The sequence below is a fragment of the Myxocyprinus asiaticus genome, chromosome 35 (assembly GCF_019703515.2).
Source record: "Myxocyprinus asiaticus isolate MX2 ecotype Aquarium Trade chromosome 35, UBuf_Myxa_2, whole genome shotgun sequence".
NCBI lineage: Eukaryota > Metazoa > Chordata > Actinopteri > Cypriniformes > Catostomidae > Myxocyprinus > Myxocyprinus asiaticus.
In genome coordinates, this window is record NC_059378.1 from 34,433,658 (window position 1) to 34,456,191 (window position 22,534).

General features: G+C 37.0%; 1 protein-coding gene across 1 annotated transcript; it reads left to right on the forward strand.

Annotated features, from left to right (window-relative positions):
• The first annotated feature begins 44 nt into the window (after nucleotides 1-44).
• On the forward strand, nucleotides 45-22,272 carry LOC127426304 (synaptophysin-like protein 1). The gene is made up of 6 exons (XM_051673032.1): nucleotides 45-237; nucleotides 486-560; nucleotides 10,747-10,862; nucleotides 12,541-12,736; nucleotides 19,267-19,443; nucleotides 20,189-22,272. The coding sequence occupies exons 1-6, from the start codon at nucleotides 223-225 to the stop codon at nucleotides 20,306-20,308; spliced, it is 699 nt and encodes a 232-aa protein (XP_051528992.1). The 5' UTR covers nucleotides 45-222; the 3' UTR covers nucleotides 20,309-22,272.
• Nucleotides 22,273-22,534: the final 262 nt, after the last annotated feature.

Genomic DNA, 22,534 nt, shown 5'->3' on the forward strand with positions numbered 1-22,534 from the left:
GGCAGCGCATTTATGTGTTCGTGTCACTTTAAGAGAAAGTTGCAATCACGTGTTTCACTGTAGAAAGTTTGACAAGTTTGTCGACAGAAGTGCTCTGTTTTTCACGCTGTCGCACCTTGAATGTCATTCTCTAATCTCATTTTCTAACGTTAATAACGAAATCGGAACCTCGACCTGGAATTGCGTCTTTCCTAACAGCGAAAACATAAAAATACACTAAACATGGAAATCGTGCAGGTAATAAACCACCCGCCCTGTCGTAAGACACTGGAGTTTGGCGATCTCCGCCTTTTCTTCTGTAGAAAATCGATTTGGGATCATTTAATAAACAATTCTAACCCAACTTGCAAACAAATCGAACTAATTTCTGCGAGTTTACCATCGATTCTCAATGGAAGAACACATGGACTAAAGCGTTGTTTGGGCTTAAAGGAAATCCCAGAGGCTTCAAATAAGTTTTGATCTTTTATTTTCTCCTTTTACAGAAAGTCATGTCGGGTTTTAGTCTTGATCTGGGACCCGTGAAAGAACCGCTGGGATTTATCCGACTCTTGGAGTGGGTGAGTTCCTGCGATCTCGCAACAGATGTTACATTATATATTTTTGATAGAACCTCCATTGTGACAGTTGCTACATTGTTGCGCGTTTTTGTCAGTTGATTCATATTGCAAGTGTATTATCAGGCTGCACCATGTACTTGTGCCCTTACACGATCATACTAGTATTTGATCAAACACTGCAGTTGCATATGGTGCTGTTGTGTCAATACGAGGTAACACCCATGTCAACTTGGAAAAAATAGTACTTTATCAATTTAAGGTTATTTAATCATATTTTAAGGTGTGTCACGATAGGGTTGCATCCGTTTAGGCTGTAGAAATCATCTCATGCATACAAATGTAATGCAAATTTATACAAGTCCTGCCTTTCTCACTGTTCCCTGAGAAATAAATTGTGTTTACATTGCCAACGGTAGCAGCAACCAAGATACTCCTGTTTGGCCCATCCACATTCAGAGGCACTTATATGGTGGACTTTATACTTACACTAAATATACCACTGCAAACAATGGAACATTTCTAGGGTATAAAGGCTATAAAACACCTATTTGCTGGGTCTGCAGGCTGATGTGGGTAACTAGGCCTTGACTCACTTTTTAGATCATTAACCTACAAAGAAATCAGGTTGAAGTGAGTGGATACTAAATTATCCTCCCAATCAACCAGCTTTTTTATTTAAGTGCAGTTTAGTTTGACCTTATGTGCATAGATTTTGTTGCCATAACAATCCATGATTTTTTAATAATTGTTTTATGTATTGTTTCAAAAATATACTATTTCAAAAATAGAAGCTTTCTTCGGTTTTTCTCAGCTATTTGTATCATACAATATTTATGTTTGTCTTCCATTTAGTCGCAGACTAGACTAAAATTCTGTCTAGTTGATTGGATCTGGTCTAGAAGCCAGGAAGTAAAAGCCAACTGCTGCACATTTCAGTGTTGATATGCGACACTGTACCCCCTACCTGATTATTCGCCGTCTGTTTGTATTTAGCAGTAGTAAAATATCTGACAGCACTGACAAGCAGCCAAAAACATTTTTAGAAGTGATGTTGCATGTCTGCAGAAAAGCATGCCAGCTGCTGCAGCACAAATAGCATGTAGTTTATTAATTATAATATCACTCAATTGTACCATATTGAATTAATGCCTTAAAGGGATGGTTCACCCCCAGAATTTAAATTCTGTCATCATTTAATCACCCTGATTATTCACCCTTTTGTTGAAGAAAGAAAGTCATGTGGGTTTGGAGCAACATTTTAGTGGGAATTATCCCTTTAAAGGAATAGTTCACCCAAAAATGAAAATTCTCTCATCATTTACTCACCCTCATGCCATCCCAGATGTATATGACTTCCTTTCTTCTGCAGAACACAAACGAAGATTTTTTTAGAAGAATATTTCAGCTCTGTTGGTCCATACAAAGCAGGTCAACAGGGTCTAAAACTTTGAAGCTCAAAAAAGCACACAAAGGCAGCATAAAAGACTCCAGTGGTTAAACCAGTGTCTTCATAAGCAATATGATAGGTGTGGGTGAGAAACACATTAATATTGAAGTCCTTTTTAACTATGAATTCTCCTCACTGCCCAGTAGGTAGCGATATGCACAAAGAATGCGTGAAATGAATGCGTGTGTGAAAAAAGCTCGGAGGATCATCAGAGACTCCAGCCACCCGAGCCATGGGCTGTTCTCACTGCTACCATCAGGCAGGCGGTATTGCAGCATCACGACCCGCACCAGCCGACTCCATGATAGCTTCTTCCCCCAAGCAATCAGACTTTTGAACGCTTGATCTCCCACGATCAGATACATCAGCACTGCACTTTATTACTCTTACTCTTATATCTCACACCGGACTGTCATAAATTATATTATTATTATATTATATTCTCTCTTAACAACTGACTATCAACCGACAGCCTGAATGTCAGTACAGTACAATACTGTACATTCTATATATACTATATATACTTTTTTTTATTGAATAATGTGTATCTATATTGTGTGTATTGTATACTGTACAGTGTATGTTATTATTTGTATATTATGTTGTGTGTAATTATGTGTATATTTGACTTTAAATTGTGTTGTGTTAATTTGATGTTATTGTAAATTGGTATATGTCTCATCACTGTCACGACTGCTATGTTGATCGGAACTGCACCCAAGAATTTCACACACCATTGCACTTGTGTATATGGCTGTGTGACAGTAAAAGTGATTTGATTTGATTTGATTTGAATGCAGATTGACAAAAACAAAAGAAGAACTCTTAGGAGAGAAGAGTGCATTTGAAAGTGGAGATTTATAGGGAAAAAAAGGTCTTAAAATGAATCTTTTTCTCACCCTCTCCTATCACATCCCGTCTGAAGACATGGATTTAGCCACTTGAGTCGTATGGATTACTTTAATGCTGTCTTTATATGCTTTTTGAGCTTTAAAAGTTTTGAACCCTGTTGACTTGCATTGTATGGACCTACGGAGCTGAGATATTCTTCTAAAAATCCTTGTTTGTGTTCAGCAAAAAAAAGAAAGTCATGCACATCTGGGATGACATGAGGGTGAGTAAATGATGAGAGAATTTTAATTTTTTTGGGTGAACTATCCCTTTAACTGTGCGAATTCTTCCAAAAGTTAGGTCTGGGCCTCTGTTTCTCAGAGAAATCTTTATTTTTTCCCCACATCTAAAAGGTCTATGCCTCTTTCATTTTTGCCAGACCTGTCTGTGTAAACATCGGCACTTTGCAAATTTTTGCAATTTTGCCTTGTCTTTGAAAGTCATTATCATTGCATTTTGGTAAAAGAGGGGTGTCGACAAAAGAAAGGGTGCAATTAGACACAATAGTGTTGTTTTGGTTCCATTGTATGTATGGTAATGGAATTTCTGCAACTTAATCTAGGGTGCTTATGTGCAGTTTGAACGTAAAGATGCATTTCATCAAAAGGCTCATTTGAAATAATCCCAAACAATGAGAACCCACAGTGCAAGTCTAATTTGTGTGCATACAGTGTTTATGTTGGAGAAACTGTTTTTTTTTTATCTTTAGGATAGAGTTTAATTATGAAATAAATTACCATTGTTGTACCACTTTAAGGTGTAACAGGCCCTACCCTGGCAGCGTTCATGTGAAAATTGCTGTCATGTGGAGGAGGATATGGTTTATATCCCTTCATAAGCATTTTTGTAAAGATTGTCCTGAGTATTTAAAATATAAAGGAAACCGGTGGTTGGACCCATTATTTACTTGTAAAGCAGGAATGTCAGCCACTCCCTACAGAATCATCATGTGGTTATTGGGTTGGTTTTGTTTCTTATTAACCACTACAACCCAGACCTCCTAGAAAAAATTCAACAATAGAGAATAAGTATTGGCCACTATCAGGTAAGCTAATCGTTGATCAGAATAACATTGGTGGCAGGGGCAGTTCATTGACACAAAGACGCTCTTTAATAGTCACTTGCTGCATGTAGGTGTGTGTTCCAGTGTGAATGTGGCACCGGCCTTCATGTGGTTCTGCTTGGTGCCAGGCACCCTCAGTTGGCTCACTGTGCTTCTCTGCACCAAGCACCTTAAAGGAAGAGTTCACCCAAAAATGAAAATTCTCTCGTTATTTACTCACCCTCATGCCATCCCAGATGTGAATGACTTTCTTTCCTCTGCAGAACACAAACAAAGATTTTTAGAAGAATATCTCCGCTCTGAAGGTCCAATAAATACAAGTGAATGGTGACTGAATCTTTTAAGCTCCAAAAAAGCACACAAAGGCTGCATAAAAGTAATCCATAACACTCTAGTGGTTAAATGTCAAGATTTATAGTGAAAAAGTTATATTTCTGTTCTCACCCAAAACCAATTAGATCACTTCAAAAGACTTGGATTAAACCCCTGGAGTCGTATGGATTACTTTTATGCTGCCTTTAAGTGCTTTTTGGAGCTTCAAAGTTTTTGTCACCATTCATGGTGACATTGCATTGTATGGACCTACAGAGCTGAGACATTCTACAAATATCTTTATGTTCTGCAGAAGACAAAATCTTACACCTCTAGAATGGCATGAGAGTGAGTAAGTGATGAGAGAATTTTCATTTTTGGGTGAACTATTCCTTTAACCACACCAACTAGCTATTAAGCCAAAATTGTGCCAGGGTTAAGATTGTGTGCCCAATTTCTTTCTCTTCAGAAAGACACCTTTGTCTTACCACTTTCTTTTTGGATTGATTGTGTTTCTCTCTCTGTGTATGTATAAATTAAGATATAATTTAAAACCTTCATATATAACAAATTATATTCGGGCTGTCGATTTAAAGCAGTAATTTTGTGTGATTTAATTACATAAAAAATAACAAGTTAAAAAATGTATGCAATTAATCATGTCCTGTGACCGTACGCAAATTCCAAAATAAAAGTACACATTTTCCTACCTAAAAGCTGGAAGTCCATGTATATTTGTTAGTGCCCGACTGATTTATCGTTCGGCCGATATTAGCCTTTCACGGATATATCGTATCGGCGTATATGTTTACCGATATGCGCAGATATGAAAACTTTTTTCAGAACATATAATGCAGAAAATCTTGAGTTCAATGCTTGAATTGGTGTCATAATGTAGTTTGTCCAGCAGAGCGTGCTGCGACTCCACTGTTTACAGAGCTGAGCTGACGGTGGTTCTGCAGACAGTGCGGAGTTAAGCGGTGCGGAGTTAAGTGGTGTCTTCTCGGTAAGTTGCTTACTGGTTTGTGAAATGCATATTGGAAAGTTAATAAACAATGACCCCATCATTTTCCCTCATCAATATAATGTTAACCCTGTCCCTGACAACCATGTCACTCATGTTTATCACATCTGTTAGCCAGCTATAGTTTGTCAGTGCAGTCAATAACGTAGCAGATTGAAAGGTAAACATCACAGCATCTTTTTGCAGCTCAGCAAACAATGGTGCGGTGATGGATTGTGTCTTTTGAGTGTTTATTTCATGCTATGTTGTTACCTAGTTGGTGAGACGCAATGCTGGAAAGTAAATAAAGTCCATCTTTTACTCTCCATGACAACGAGCTTATGGATAACTAGCAAACCACGTAGCTAATTTCATAGCTTGTCAGCTGAGTGGAAGCTAATGTGTAAACATGGATTCACGTGACTGACACTAAACATACAGTACTGATTTTTATTTAGCTATAATTTTAATTCATTATTTAAATGGTCAGCAACTGACTGATACTGAATATACAGTACTGATGTTTATTTAGCTATTTATTGTATTTTTATTTATTCTTTATTTTCTCAGTGTTAATTTCTAAAATTTGTTGATAATGTATAATAATAATAATAATGTCAAATATTCTTTGATAAAAATATTTAAGGAAGCAGCCTTCTGATTACCTTTGCATAGTCATATCGGTGCGTAATCCACATAGAAAAGGTCTGTTTTCATTCTAGCTCAAAAATTAGCTATATTGGTCACCATATCGGTAATCAGTGAATTTTCCCCCTATAAATCAGTAACGGTCTCAAAACTCCCATATCGGTCTGGCTCTAATATTTGTGTTTTTACGAGCTATGTCATCAGGGGGCTGTCAGTGTGCCTCAACAAACCTCTCTAGCGCAGTCGCAGAATGAGAGCCAGACGTGTTCTTGATAGCTGGAGAAGGCACAACAGAATGCAGGGATCTCGAGATGCGATTTTCAAAGTTTTAACTATTTAACACAGTGTCCAAACTTGGCGTTTATGAAGCTGAAAACCAGTGGCACGCTCCAAAAGCTTCCATCTAATGCATATGTACATAGTCCAAACATTGAAAAATGGCAGAACACAAGAACTCGTCCTGTGAGAACAGGACAGATTGACCAACTCGGTTGCAAAAGTGATTGCTGTCGACAGTAGGTTTGTTCAATGATATGGGAATAAGCAATATAATGACTTCTAAAGCCACTTTTTGTATTGTCTAATCAATGCTTTACTGGTCTACCACATAATTGCAATATATTTCAGTCTGAATATATTTATTGTATATATTTAACTATTTGAATTATGTATTTTTTATATTGAATTATCTTTATTGTGGGCATCTTGCTTAGCAAATATTGATATGCAATTAATTGTGATTAATTAATGGGCATGTCATGTAATAAATTTGAATAAAAATTTTAATCAATTGACACCTCTAATACATATATACTGTATATAGATCAGCATGTGTGTGTGTGTTTTGTGTATATATTAGTGGTCGACCGATATATCGCCAAGGCTGATAAATCATCAGTATTCTGACTTTTTTCAGATACATTTTCCCGTTTGGCCGATTTGTTTCTTGAGGGTGCCGAAAATCGCCTGCTTGCATGTGAAGCGACTGAGACATGTAAACGACCAGTCATAGTTCGTTTTGTTGTTACATGCCGTCATGTTATTACAATAATAGACCGGTGTGCAACACGGTTTCATTTAAACAGTCCGCATATCAGAGCCGCAGCAGATGCGTTTGAGCTCATAATGTTAATGTGCTCATCTGTTTCATTCTCCTCCTCTCTCCTCAACTGTTCCCTGTAAATTTTGACTATCTTGTCTAATGATAAAAAGGCAAATATCAATAAAAATAATATCATTTTTATATTTTACAAAGTTAAAGTTTTGAGTGAAATTGAGTAAATATAGTGCTATATAACATTTATTCTTTTTTTTTTTTTTTTTGTAAGTTAATGTTTGTTATTTACTATATTAAATTGTGTGACATATCGGCATTGTATCTGCCTATCGGCCACCCTGCTCTCTGGATATCAGCATCGGCCATTAAAAAACCCATATCGCAGGGCTCCAGACTGCGACTAAAATGGTCACAAATGCGACCAAAAATAATTGATTGTGACAGTCATTTAAAATCTAGTCACCATTGGTGACAATCCAGTGACACTGGATGTCACAGAAAACATCCAGTGAGCGGCAGTTCTGTGGATGGAAATGCCTTGTTGATGAGAGAGGTCAACAGAGAATGGCCAGACTGGTTCGAACTGACAAAGTCTACGGTAACTCAGATAACTGCTCTGTACAATTGTGATGAGAAGAATATCATCTCAGTATGCTATTCTGAGATGCGGGTTGGCGCTGTTTTGGCGTCATGAGGGGGAGCTACACAGTATTAGGCAGGTGGTTTTAATGTTGTGGCTGAGCGGTGTATGTATACATGTATCAATGTTTGTGTGTGTGTGTTACTGTATATATACACTTAGATAATCCAGTATGATCCAGGGGGTGTGATTTAATTGTTTTAATTATTTGCATTAATGATTGAAACACATTTTATATATATATATATATATATATATATATATATATATATATATATATATATATATATGTATATGTATATGTATATAAGTATATGTATACATGTATATGTGTGTGTAAAATTAAACACTAACATGTTAAATAGACAGCCCAAATATTTATAAAGAAAAATACCTTGAACTCTTCAAAGATGAGCAAGAAAGCTGGGTGGATCGCATGCCAGCTAATATGTAAAGCTATTTTTAGAGCCATATTGGGGGTGCTATACAGACCAACGCCTCTCAGAGGATTGAATATCTGGTTTAGTAAAAGCAGAAAATGATTGGCCCCTTGCAAGAAAACTGTATATTATTGTACATTCACAATATTTTTTACAATGTTAATAGAAAATAGATCTATTAAAAAAACCACTTTATGTTTATAATTGTTTTTCCCACCCTAGGTTGCTTAAAAGTAAATAAGTGTATCGTCTAGGGCTGAAAGATTTGGACAAGAAATCTAACTGCACCACCCCTGGAGTCACGAGTTCAAATCCAGGGTGTGCTGAGTGACTCCAGCCAGGTCTTCTAAGCAACCAAATTGGCCCGGTTGCTAGGCAGGGTAGAGTCACATGGGGTAACCTCCTCGCGGTCGCTATAATGTGGTTCCCGCTCTCGGTGGGGCGCGTGGTGAGTTGTGCGTGGATGCTGCGGAGAACAGCGTGGGCCTCCACATGCGCTACATCTCCATGGTAACGCGCTGTATGCTTTAAGGCCTATTCATGCCAAATCCGAGACACATTTGCAAGACGAACTGACGCTTTAAGGTTTTTACACACTGGGACCGAAATGAATAGAATGAAAAGCAGTTTCACCCCTGTACTGTAGGCGGTGCTGTTCAACAAACATATTTATTCTGTTTTAACCACATCTCCCTTTTAGCATTTGGATGTCGATGCATGAGCGTAATATTTTTAATGCAATTAAAGTATTTTTTTTTTATTATTGCATATTTATATTGAATTCAGGGTTTCTTGTGCATGACGAGCAAAAGACCACTGTTACAGGAATACTTGTGTTGTGTTATCCTAGAATTAAAAATAGTTAGGTTTCGGCAATTCGTTTGGACTTGCATATAAAGAGTATTTTATGCAATATTTTACTATAAGATTTGCCAAACCTCACTGCTATTTTTAATGCCAGGAAATGTTATAGGTGCAGTGATATAAATACATATTATATAATGTACATTAAAACACCAGGTAAGTTATGAAAAATCAACACATTAAATCATTATTTTTAAAAGAAAGTATGTTCACAGCTTCTATATTATTTATTTACTACATATTTGCATTGAATTCAGTGTTTTTGTTTGTGGAATGAGAAAAAAAGAGCATAGGAATACACTCCTGTGTCTTTAAATTTATGCAGATTTATAAAATATGCCTGTATATTAGTAGCAGACTTTCAAAAAGAGACCAGGGTTTTGTTTGTAGTACAAAGGGATCATAAACTGCAACTGTTTTAAGTATGTAAATTTTCGGGGGTGTATAAACTCATCAGCAACTGCACGCCCAATGCAAGTGTTTCTTGTTCTGTTGCTCATTTCCGTACAACTATAGGCCTATTCACACCAAGCCCAAATTTTCGATACCAATGCGCTGTATTGTGCAGCAGCAGCGGCTCTGGAAACGTGACAAAAAGCTCATCTCATTGGTCGGTCAGTTTTCTTCACAGTCCAAAGAAAAAAAAAATCACACTGCTCTCCGTAAAGACGATTTGTCAGGCCAGGTGTGATTTGCTCCATAGGAATCTGTTGTTTCTATTCAAAATGTCGTTCGCAACGAACAGTGGCACCGAAAATTTGGGCTTGGTGTGAATAGGCCTATAGTTGTACGGAAATGAGCAGTGTGAAATCTCTTTAAAACATCTCCTTTTATGTTCCACAGAAGAACGTTATACAGGTTTAGAACAACATGAGGGTGAGGAAATAACACAAGTGTCATTTTTAAGAGAACTGTTCCTTTACATATTTTATTCACAAGCAGCTTGCTGAATCCAAGATCCAAAATGTTTTTTTTTTTTTTTCTTATTTAACACAATGTCCCTTTTAATAGTGTCTGCCTTATGTCATCATTGCTTTAGGCCCTGTCACTTTAACACAGTAGCAGTGTGTATTCAGACAGCTATAATGCCTTGGAGAACAAGACCTAGAAACTGCATATAAATTATCAATTTTGAAAGCGCTGGCTGTAAAATCTATAAATCAAAGCTCTGCTGCTGAGGCTGTTCTCACAAGTGTCTGCAGAAACCACTTCCTGTGTGGAAATCGGGCGTTTGTAAAAGGAAAGCAATGGAGAATGTGTCAGGAGATATGTGTGAGTCAGCGAGAAGAAGAGCGAGTGAGGGAAAAGAAAGTGTTGGAGGATTATTTACAGATGTAGTGGTAGTCTGAGAGGAAGCATTTGAAGACAACTCTGTTATTGTGACTTCAGCTATTACCACACCCAAACACTGAATCCAAAGCAGTTGCGAAGCCATATTAAATTCACATTTGAGTATTTTAAAGTCTTACTGGACTGCATCCATTTGTTACTGTTGAAGTTTCTTAAAGGGAAAGGTCACCCAAAAATGAAAGTTTTGTCAACGATTACTTACCCTCATGTCATTCCATACCCATTTGACTTGCTTTCTTCCGTGGAACACAAAAGGAGGAATTTTAATGACCATTCCAGCTTGTCTTTTCAGTACAATGTCAGTTGATAGGGTCTCATTTTTTTAATCTGAAATGTTCCTGAATTTCCTCAAAGTTTAGTTTTTATAGTGTCGATGCATGCCAACTGCTCTGCAATTGTTTTACAGAAAATAATATTGAGATGGCTTATTATCATGATTATTATTATTATTATTATTGTATTTTTTTTTAGGTTTTCTCCATTTGCGCCTTTGCCACGACTGGCGGTTTTGTCGGATCCAGTGTCTTCACCGTAGTCTGTCCCAGTAAACCAGAAGAGGTTACTGCTCATTTTGCATATCCTTTTAGGTAAAATGAGCACAGCTCTTACAATTGAACTAAAATACAGATTTTCTTTGCTTTAGGAATCATTCACTTTTGTATGTTAACACCGCTGAAAAAAGTGAACATTTGTTTTGTACCCTTGAAATTATTTATAATTTATTTGTTAGTAATCCTTTATTTATATAGTACTTTTCAAATGTGTCTGTCTGTCTATCTGTCTGTCTATCTTGTCTGTCTATCTGTGTCTGTATGTGTCTTTTTGTCTGTCTGTCTCTGTTTATTTTTCTGTCTGTGTCTTTTTGTCTGTCTGTCTGTCTCTGTGTATGTCTTTCTATCTGTCTGTCTCTGTTTATTTTTCTGTCTGTCTTTCTGTGTCTTTTTGTCTGTCTGTCTGTCTCTGTGTCTGTCTATGTGTCTTTCTGTCTGTGTCTGTCTCTCAGTCTATTTTTCTGTCTCTGTGTCTTTTTGTCTGTCTGTCTGTGTATGTGTCTTTCTGTCTGTCTGTCTGTCTTTCTGTCTGTCTGTCTGTCTCTGTGTATGTGTCTTTCTATCTGTCTGTCTCTGTTTATTTTTCTGTCTGTCTTTCTGTGTCTTTTTGTCTGTCTGTCTGTCTCTGTGTCTGTCTATGTGTCTTTCTGTCTATGTGTCTTTCTGTCTATGTGTCTTTCTGTCTCTGTGTCTTTTTGTCTGTCTGTCTGTGTATCTGTCTGTCTGTCTGTCTTTCTGTCTGTCTGTCTGTGTCTGTCTCAGTTTATTTATCTGTCTGTGTCTGTCTGTCTCTGTGTATGTGTCTTTCTATCTGTCTGTCTCTGTTTATTTTTCTGTCTGTCTTTGTGTCTTTTTGTCTGTCTGTCTGTCTATGTGTCTTTCTGTCTGTGTCTGTCTCTCAGTCTATTTTTCTGTCTCTGTGTCTTTTTGTCTGTCTGTCTGTGTATGTGTCTGTCTGTCTGTCTTTCTGTCTGTCTGTCTGTCTGTGTCTGTCTCAGTTTATTTTTCTGTCTGTCTCTCTGTGTCTGTCTCTGTGTCTATCTCTCTGTCTATGTGTCTTTCTATCTGTCTGTCTTAGTTTATTTTTCTGTCTGTCTCTCTGTGTCTATCTCTCTGTCTGTGTATGTGTCTTTCTATCTGTCTGTCTCTGTTTATTTTTCTGTCTATCTGTCTGTGTCTGTCTCTCAGTCTATTTTTCTGTCTGTATGTGTCTTTTTGTCTGTCTGTGTCTACCTGTCTTTGTCTGTCTCTACCTATTTTTCTGTCTGTATTTGTCAGTCTGTCTGCCTGTCTGTTTACATGTCTTTTTTTTTGTCTGTCTTTCTGTTTTTCTGTCTGTCTATTTGTCTGTGTGTCTTTCTTTGTCAATCCGTCTGTCTATTTTTCTGTCTGTCTGTCTATTTGTCTTTCTTTGTCAATCCATCTGTCTGTCTGTCTACCTGTCTGTGTCTGTTTATCTGTCTGTCTGTCTACCTGTCTTTCTTTGTCAATATGTCTATCTTTCTGTCTGTGTCTATTTGTCTTTCTAGCTATCTGTTTGTCTCACTGTCTGTGTCTTTCTATCTGTCTTTTTTCCATCCATCCACCCACATGTTTACATGCAAACTGAAATGAAAAATAAATCAGAAATGAAAAGATTAGTAAATAAAATTGATAAACAAGGAGAGAAGAGAATTAAATTGGTTGTATTAATCAAGTGGCTTCTTCTTCTTAGGCTTCCAAATCAACCATATTATATTCCTGATTGCAATGGGAGCATGAATCACACTTTTCTGCAGGGAGATTACTCCTCCTCAGCTGAATTCTTCGTCTGTGTGGGTGTCTTCGGCTTCCTGTATTGTACTTTTACCCTCATCCTGTACTTGGGCTACCAGCAGGTTTACAGGGAGTCTAATCGTGGCCCGACCATTGTAAGTATATCTAGATATTATAAAATCATTAAAGGTTGTCCCAGAACTTCCACCAGACTTGGCTACAGAATTAGACACGCCCCCTCATTCTGAAAATCCGCCCTTCAGTTTCCTGTTTAGACTGTTGTAATCTGAGATGGAGCAGTGGCCTGTTGCATGAAGCAAGTTGAATAAACTCAGTTTCAGAGTAAGTTTCAAGTTGAGAAAACCAGATAGAGCCAAACCGGTTTAGATCGGGTGTAGTGATCTCAAGAAGCTCGGTACAAACGTTCTTTGTCAACTCAGAGTGTGATCCCGAGTTTCTGGTTAACCCTGAAGCTTGTGCACATGAGTGACGTTTGCCACGAACATCCAATGGGTGACGCTTGGAGAGAGTCGGCGCGATTTACTTCCCGCGAGACATTTAGCGTGATTTACATCTCCACTAAAGAACAAGAGATGTTTATGAAAATATGAAGAATTTTAACATTTACACAGCATGAACAAACAACGCTGCTGCCGCAAAAGAGAAGAAAAAAAACTTAATGTGTAATTTAACTGATATAGGTTCACAATAACAAACAGGATTGCTAATTTTAAAAGCATAAAAACTATATATTTATCTAAAATGTAAAAGCTTTTATATTAATTTAAATTAAAAGCCTATTATAATTTAATGAACTGCAAGCAATGTCACTTTGTGTCATAGTCTACAGTATAATTTTAACTAGTATATTTGTTCATGTGCAAAGACTCGTCACACAATAAATGTGTCTTTAAAGTGTGAGAATCACCTTACGAACATTTCTGCAGAATTTGTTTTTTCTGAGGTTCTCAGCATTACGCACTGCATACAGGTACAGTATGTAAAGAAATGCAAAGAAACTCAGTAATACATTTTATTGTGCTGCTTAAAAGATAAAACGTTCCTCGATCTCTCAAATAAACCATCTTACACTGCCTGGCCAAAAAAAAGTAGCCATTTGGATACTTAAGAGCCTGTGATTGGATCATTATTGCAGTGATTAATATGTTTCAGCTGGCAACAATTCTTTTAACCCTAACTTATGCAGTGTGTAGCTTCTCATTTCTAAAACAACCATGTCAGAAGATGTATCCCGTGGTTGTGGAAAAGATGTTACTGTGTTTCAGAAGGGGCAGATTATTGGCCTGCATCAAGCAAAGAAAACAAATAAGGAGATTGCTGAAATCATTGGAATTGGGTTAAGAACTATCCAACGCAATATTAAAACCTGGAAGGATTGTCGTGAACCGCCAGCTTCGCGGAAGAAATGTGGTCGTAAAATGTTTTTGAATGATCATGATCGGAGATCACTAAAACGCTTGAAGTCACATCGTAAAAAATCAACAGTAGAACTCATAGCTATGTTTAATAGTGAAATTAAGAGGATTTCCACACGCACAATGCGTCGAGAACTTACAGGATTGGGACTAAACAGCTGTGTGGCCACAAGAAAGCCACTTGTTAGTGAGGCTAATCGAAAAAACGACTTCAATTTGCTTGGGAGCATAAAACCAGCTTTGTGCAACAGGCCTCAGGAGAGCAGCGGTGTTGTCAAAAGCAACAGTAACAAAATAGCGATATTATGCGACAAATTAATAACTGACAACTGTTTATGTAGCTGAATTTGCCGTTTAACTTGAATTAAATGTAGTGGTCAACTGATATGGGTTTTTTCATGGCCGATGCCGATATCCAGAGAGCAGGGTGGCCAATAGGCCGATACAATGCCGATATGTCACGCAATTTAATATAGTAAATAACATAAACATAAAATTGCTAAGTACACACAGTAGTCCAGCAACCTTGGATGGCATGTGTGCATTAGTAATCGCATTGTCTCACAAAAGACCGAATCAAACTAATTATATATACAGTGCATAGTGAATAAGACATTTACTCATAGCACACATAAAGCACTTTTACTTAGAAGTTGCACTCACGCGCTCGTGTGGATCCAGCGAGAGCAGCAATCTTCTGACAGTTTAAACAGCCTGGATCACCTGCTTGGATTGTTACGGACTGACCGTCATGATTTGTGAATCAGAGGAACTTTTGATCCTGATCGTGAAGTTTTGTTGCTGGCTGATAGAATATGCGCTTCAAAGGAAGATGTTATTAGATGAGCGCTAGACGGTAATAAAAGGCTGGATTTTCGCGAGGTTCGTGAATTACATCGGTTTAAATGAGACATCCGCATATTTGCAGATGTTGCATGATGGAAGTGTGATATTTGCCTTTTTATCATTAGACAAGAAAGGTAAAAGTCACAGGGAACTGCTGAAATGAGGCTGACAGAATATGTGCTTTAGAGCAGGAGTTCTTAAACTTTCTAGGCCCAGGACCCAAATTAGAAATTTTGTGTTTATTTGGGACCCACACTTACAAAACTATGCAATATGCTATATCCATTCATTTATTCACATTTTTTCTATCTAAAACAATTGTGATATAGACAAACTATTAAAAAAATCATTATTATTCTTTGACAAAAAAATTTTTTGCTAAAAAAATAAATAAATTGAACATGCACACATTAAAATGGTAGAAATAAAGAAAAAAATACTTTTATATTTTGTAACCCATACAAAAATGTACCATGGCAACCATAAAAACCACAAAATAGCATAGTTACTACAGTTATGGTAGATAAAATATTAAAAGGTTAAAAAAGATAAAACAGGTTTTGACCTTTTTGTCAGGAAAAATAGAAAGATTCTGAAAGTTTTATTGTGTAACAATAATTGCAGCAACTTTGGTATTATGGCAGAAACTATGGTTACCATGGTAAATGGTTAATTCATTTGTGAATAATAGTTTCAACAGAACAGAAAAAAAAATCTATATATTAGTCAAGCTGACCATTATTCATCATACTGATGTCTTTCTATTTATTTAGGATTGGACTGTGAACAATTAAGTGCATGACATACAACCGTAGGCTACAGAGCAATTGTTTGTAAGCAACACTTTGATAAACAGTAGCCTACTCACGTATTTCTGCTCATGTTCAACGTTACATCAATTCTTTTTTTTGTTGTTGTTGATTTTCTCCCCTTTTCTCCCCAATTTGGAATTCCCTATTCCCAGTGCGCTCTAAGTCCTCGTGGTGGCGTAGTGACTCGCCTCAATCCGGGTGGCGGAGGACGAATCTCAGTTGCCTCCACGTCTGAGACTGTCAATCCGCACATCGTATCACGTGGCTTGTTGAGCGCGTTCCCACGGAGACGTAGCACGTGTGGAGGCCCACGATATTCTCCACGGCATCCACGCACAACTCGCCACGTGCCCCACCGAGAATGAGAACAACACATTATAGCGACCAGGAGGAGGTTACCCCATGTGACTACCCTCCCTAGCAACCGGGCCAATTTGGTTGCTTAGGAGACCTGGCTGGAGTCACTCAGCATGCCCTGGATTCGAGTCCAGGGGTGGTAGTCAACGTCAATACTCTTTGAGCTACCCAGGCCCTGACATTACATAAATTCTTAACTATTTACCTAACTTGAAAAACTGCTTTTCGCCATGTTCTGACAGAATATTCATGGCTTTTTCTTAAGCTGCGTGTGCCGCGTGAGGATGTGGTCTTATGAGTGACTTGTTACTTTGAACTTGCCCATAAAATGCATTGTTGGTGCTCCTCTCGTCACCTTTCTGGTCCTTTAATATAAAACCAAGAGAAACAAATTAATCGTGGAAGTTGTCGTCTTTATGTTCTACCTAGTATTAACCACGGTGTCATGAAAAATGTTGAGCTAAGTAGCCCGTTGACCGCAGCACCTGACAACACTTCCGCCTCACCTGATTTAACGGAGAAAGAGTGCGTGGCTATCAAATTATATTGTGGAAAAAAGCCGAAAGACAGTCCCGGCCAGTGCAACAATGTGGAGGAGTGATCTGAACGGAGTGCATTTGCTCTTAGCAATTTCAGTTACACTTACTAAGGAAATAATTACACTAATGTTAAAATGCGTCACGACCCAACATGTATGGCTATGCGACCCAATCTGGGTTGTGACCCATAGTTTAAGAAACTCTGCTTTAGAGGAAGAAATGTGAGCGCTCACAGGACGCTGGATTTGCTCAAGTTTTGTGAGTACTGTTTATTACACATGTTTAACCGAGGTATTCGACAAGACAGTTAAAAGTTACAGGGAACTGTTGAGGAGAGAGAGAGGAAGAGTAAAACGGCTTTGATATGCGGACCGTTTGAATGAGACTGTGTTGCACACTGGCCTATTATTATAGTAGAACCATGGCACATTACAAAAAAGGACTGTGATTGCTCATTTACATGTCTCAGACGCTTCACATGCAAGCTGGCAATTTTCGGCGTCCTCTAGAAATAAATCGGCCAAACGGGAAAATGTGTCTGCTGATGACGATAAAAAATTCTGAATATCGGCTGATATATCGTTCGACCACTAATTATATGCTTCAGCTATCATGCCTTCAGCTTCCTGCTGCTCATATATGGGCTGCCTTGTATTACTTGCAAATGATTGACAGGCAGAAAGCGCCTCAAAGTCTTTTGATTAGCCAAACAAAGATTCAGACTTTTTGTTTGTTGTTTTCAAAGTCTAGTGCTGTTATAAAGATCTAATTCAATCATATCTGTAAGCACAAATGACTTATTCCCGAGTGTCATTTCATAAAAAAAAAATAGCTTACAGCGCCTCTAAGTCAAAACAAAAGAACAAAATAAAATGTCTCTTATGTTTTGTGCCTTATTTATTGCTTGTAATTTTATGTCATGAAACATGATGTTGACATAACAGACTGTATGTAAAAACATGTATTATGTCAAATTAAATCTTAAAATGTATATAAAAATATTTGGGGATTTTTAGATTGGGTTGGTTTACTATTCAGATTAATAATACTATATTAAAGGGATTTTGCTGGTTCAATACAAGTTAAGGTCAGTCGACAGCATTTGTGGCATAATGTTGATTACCACAATTTATTTTGACTTGTCTCTCCTTTTCTTTAACAACAAAAAAAGCAAAAATCGAGGTTCCAGTGAGGCAGTTGCAGTGGAGAGATAATGGGGCCAATCCGTAAATGTTCCAAAAGTATAGCCACAAGACATGAACAATATGCGTGTTAACATGATGTTAGTGTGATAAAATCGGTCACCCTGACGTTTTCTGTGTAAAGTTATATCCAATTTTACAACTTCATTGCCATGACGATGTAATGTCAACAAACCCTAAAGCGACTGTAAAAACTAAGATTTAATTAACTTTACAGCTCAAATAATACGAGTTTAAATAGAAGAATTAATGTTAAATAAGTGCTTTTATAAAATTCTAAGCTTCACATTTCTGTGCCCTTTAACATCCTTTAAACCCTCCAAAAATTGGCCCCATTCTCTTCCATTGTTAATGCCACACTGTAACTTAGATTTTTGCTTTTTATTTAAAAAAAGGAGGGATGAATCAATACATTTTTGTGGAAATCAGCATTATGTCACAAATGTTGTCGATTGAGTAACTTCTATTATATCCAGAGTTTTCCTTTCATATTGTAATATTAATATGATTTCATATTGTTGAAAAATAACGGAGAGTTCAACTCTAAATTCTAATTGGATAAGCTGCTTTCAAAATCGTAAAATTACTATAAACACACGCCTTTGACTGCACAGTCTATATTAATAATGCGTTCATATGGGGGCCTTGGTAGCTCAGCGAGTATTGACGCTGACTACCACCCCTGGAGTCGCGAATCCATGATGTGCTGAGTGACTCCAGCCAGGTCTCCTAAGCAAACAAATTGGCCCGGTTGCTAGGGATTGGCTCGCGATTAAGTGGCTCTCGCTCTCAATGGGGCACGTAGTAAGTTGTGCGTGGATCACGGAGAGTAGCATGAGCCTCCACATGCTGTGAGTCTCCGCGGTGTCATGCACAGCGTGCCATGTGATAAGATGCGCGGATTGACGGTTTCAGAAGCGGAGGCAACTGAGACTTGTCCTCCGCCACCCAATTGGGCATTCCAAAATTGTGGAGAAAAGAGGATTCAAAAATAAATAAATAAAATAAATAAATAAATGCATTTATATCCTGTCGGAATTATTGTAATTACCATATGACAATTCAGAGAATCTGTTCTGATCTGTTTGCATGTTTCAGTGCTTCAATGGCAAGACTCGTGGCAAAACAAATTCATGTGTGGTTTTGTTGTTGATGAAAACAAACTATTTAATCACTACATTATTTAATCTGCATTTGTTCTTGCAAACATAAGCTCTCCAGGTAACAGTGGCTGTAATAAAATGGCATTTCAATCAGAAATATGCGAACTGTCGAGGGAGGCTGCTGCCATTTTGGTTCTTTTAATGTGATTTCACAACTGTCAAAGCTTTTATAAATTTCCGAGTTTACAACTCATAATTAAAGTAAATCCGACATGACTATAAGCACTGTAAGGCGCCAAGCTGCTATGTTGCCTGGCAACCGTTAAGATAATGAACTACACTATATGGCCAGAAATTTGTGTGCCAAACTTCCCTATTTTTGCTCTCTAGGATTTCATTGTGACCGGAATCTTTGCTTTCTTGTGGCTGGTCTCTTCCTCAGCCTGGGCTAAAGGTTTAACAGATGTCAAGAATGCTACTAATCCTGATACCCTAATACTGGCATGTCCGCAAGGTTTATGCAAACCCAAAAGCTACCCTGCCATGGGACGCCTCAATGCCTCTGTGGTAAGCACCATTGATAAATGTAATTCTGGCATTATTCCTTAAATTAAAGGGATAGTTCTCTCATCATTTACTCACCCTCATGCCATCCCGGATGTGTATGACTGACTTTCTACTGCTGAACACAAACAAAGATTTTAAAAAGAATATTTCAATTCTGTAGGTCCATACAATGCAAGTGAATGGTGACCAGAACTTTGAAGCTCCAAAAATCACAAAGGCTGCATAAAAGTCATCCATACGACACCAGGGGTTTAATCCATGTCTTCTGAAGCGATGCAATGACTTTGGGTGAGAAACAGATCAATATTTCAATCTTTTTTTACTATAAATCTCCACTTTCAATTTCAGAATGTAAAATAATAATGTAAAAGTGAAAGTGGAGATTTATAGTAAAAAGGACTCTGTTTCTCATCCACACCTATTACATGGCCTCTGAAGACATGGATTTAAACACTGGTGTCTTATGGAGTTCTTTTATGCTGCCTTTATGTGCCTTTTGGAGCTTGAAAGGTCTGGTCACCATTGACTTGCTTTGTATGGACCTACAGAGCTGAGATATTCTTCTAAAATTCTTTGTTTGTGTTCTGCTGAGTAAAGAAAGTCATACTCACCTGTGATGGCATGAAAGTGAGTAAACGATGAGAGAATTTTCATTTTTGGGTGAACTATCCCTTTAAGCCTAGTTAAATAGACAGTACACCAAAAATGACAATACTTGTACTTTTCTCTTTTCTGCATCCTCTAGCTTTTTGGATTCCTAAACCTCATCTTGTGGGCAGGAAACTGCTGGTTCATCTACAAGGAGACTCCGTTTCATAAACCAGCCAGTCCACCACCCAACACGGAGGGAGTTTCAACCTCTTAGTTAAACAAGACAGGCTCCTTCCTCTCCTCTCAAGTCATTCAGAAAGCAGAGGATATCCCTGTTTGTTATTGTCGACACATCGAAAAGAAACTACACTTTAATATGCAAAGGCTTCAAATCAGGCCACTACATTATAAATGCAAAATATTCATAATTTCTTTGATTTTTGTTTATTTCAATAATGGTGTCTGTTTTGATGGCACTGTCAGAAGCAAATGTTTTCAAACAGGTCATCTGAAGCAAAGCCAAAAAATAAACCAAATTTTAAATTAAATCACATGTCAAATAGTGTGAAATGAAGACTTCTGTTATTGAAGTTTGTGTATCATTTTTTATAATTTGAGTTTAAGATTACCTGCATTTCAATAACTCTAAATATATTCACTACATTAAATCAGACCTCATGAAACAGACAAGCGCTTGTGAATTGCGTCCGCGAGCACTAACTCTCAGCAACCCTAATATCTTACTGTAGACATTTAAAGCTTGCCTTTCTGTGCATTTTTTTTTTTTTTTTTTACTATTTATTTGTTTAAGTGCCTTTTCATTTATGTTCATGATAGGCTATTTTGTCATCTAAGTCACCTTGTCAGGGAAGGACAAACTGAAATTCTTTCAGCCATATAGTTTGTAATATTAAGTCTGTTTTATAATTTTTTTAGTTGAGTCTTTGGTTAACGTGGTATTTGGTAACAAATTACTTTTCCAAAGGCCGGTAGAAAAATGCTTTTTTATTTTTTTAATTTTTTTTGTCTTCTGTTGTTATTTGTTTTAGGCTCTTGGGCTGAAATGTATATTTTCAGAAAGAAGTTTAATTTTGCGCATCTCTATCTTGTTTTACCATCTTGTATTTTTTACAGAAGAAAGTGTGGGTAGGCATTCGGTTTAATCATGGCGAGTAGAATCATTTGTTAATGGTGACTGTGTGGAGTTCTGTTAAAAAAAAAAGTATTGGTATTTGTTTTTCTTTTTTAATCAGAAAATATTTCTGTCTTTTATTAAATCCTTATATAGTTGTTTTAATCATCAGAAGAAAACTTTGGATATTCATTGCCACATCTAATCTTAGCCAGTTGCTGGGTCTGTCAACATAATTGAGTGCAAATAGGCTTAAACATATTAAATTATTAATATAAATTGCATCAGATTGTAGGAAATGTAGTTCAGTGTTTAATTGTGATTAAAGGGAAAAAAGTATGACTTGCCATCAAAAATCTCAAAGTCTTTCTTCTGGTCACATGTTGACTCTGAGAATATTTTGTTGTCTTGGAGAAATCCTCAAAGTTAGTTTTTTTTTTTGGGGGGGGGGGGGAATCTTCAGATTGACTTTTGGAAAATATAGGCCTGTATTTTTGTTGTGTTTTGTGTCAGGAAAATATTTCCACAAAGGCTGTTCGCAGCTTTGGTTAGTATTAAAAGAGACCTGATAATTTTGTCGTGTTTTATTTCCAAAAGCCTGCTGTTTACTTGATAACCACTAGATGGTAGTATTGTAAACGCAATAAAAACCATCCATTTAAATCCCACTGGTGTCAACATTTATTGTAGGCTCAAGTTAATAACACATTTGGTAAATGCAGCAGTCAACACGAGGATGATAGACGTGTATCGTTGATACTCTCCATTCATTCTTAAATTTGAAAAATGATTATGGTTGAACTATAACACCAAATGTTACTGAAACTAAACGAATGAAGTGAAACAACACTAACTACGTATATGTTAGACTAATTGTTAACAAAACACGAGTATTTTAAGCAGGCGTTGTTGTACTTTAGTGAATCTTGTGGAAACGAAATTAATGTCTGGATCATATTTCAACCCAACATCCGGGAAAGGGAAAAAAAAACAAAGTTATATAGTGAGTTTAGGACCATCAAGATTTTTTGCATTGTGACATTATTTTCATGACAATCTTATTCTCATTACTGTAATGTATTACAAATAAATAATACATATTCAAATCTTGGTGTAGTATGGTTTTTGCTACTTGATTAGAGTGATGAGAGTGAGATTTCCCCGCCATTACAGTAATAATATATTTTTGGTAAATGTGAAAATGTCATAAAGAAAATACTTAATGGATCTAAAATAGGCAAGAGAATCGGAAATATTTCAATACAGTTTTAATTTGGCGTGCTGTTTTTGCATGAAATAACAGTACGTTTGTTTCGCCAAAGGGTTTGCAGTTTACAAACGTAATTAAAATAGTGATGTTAAATAAGA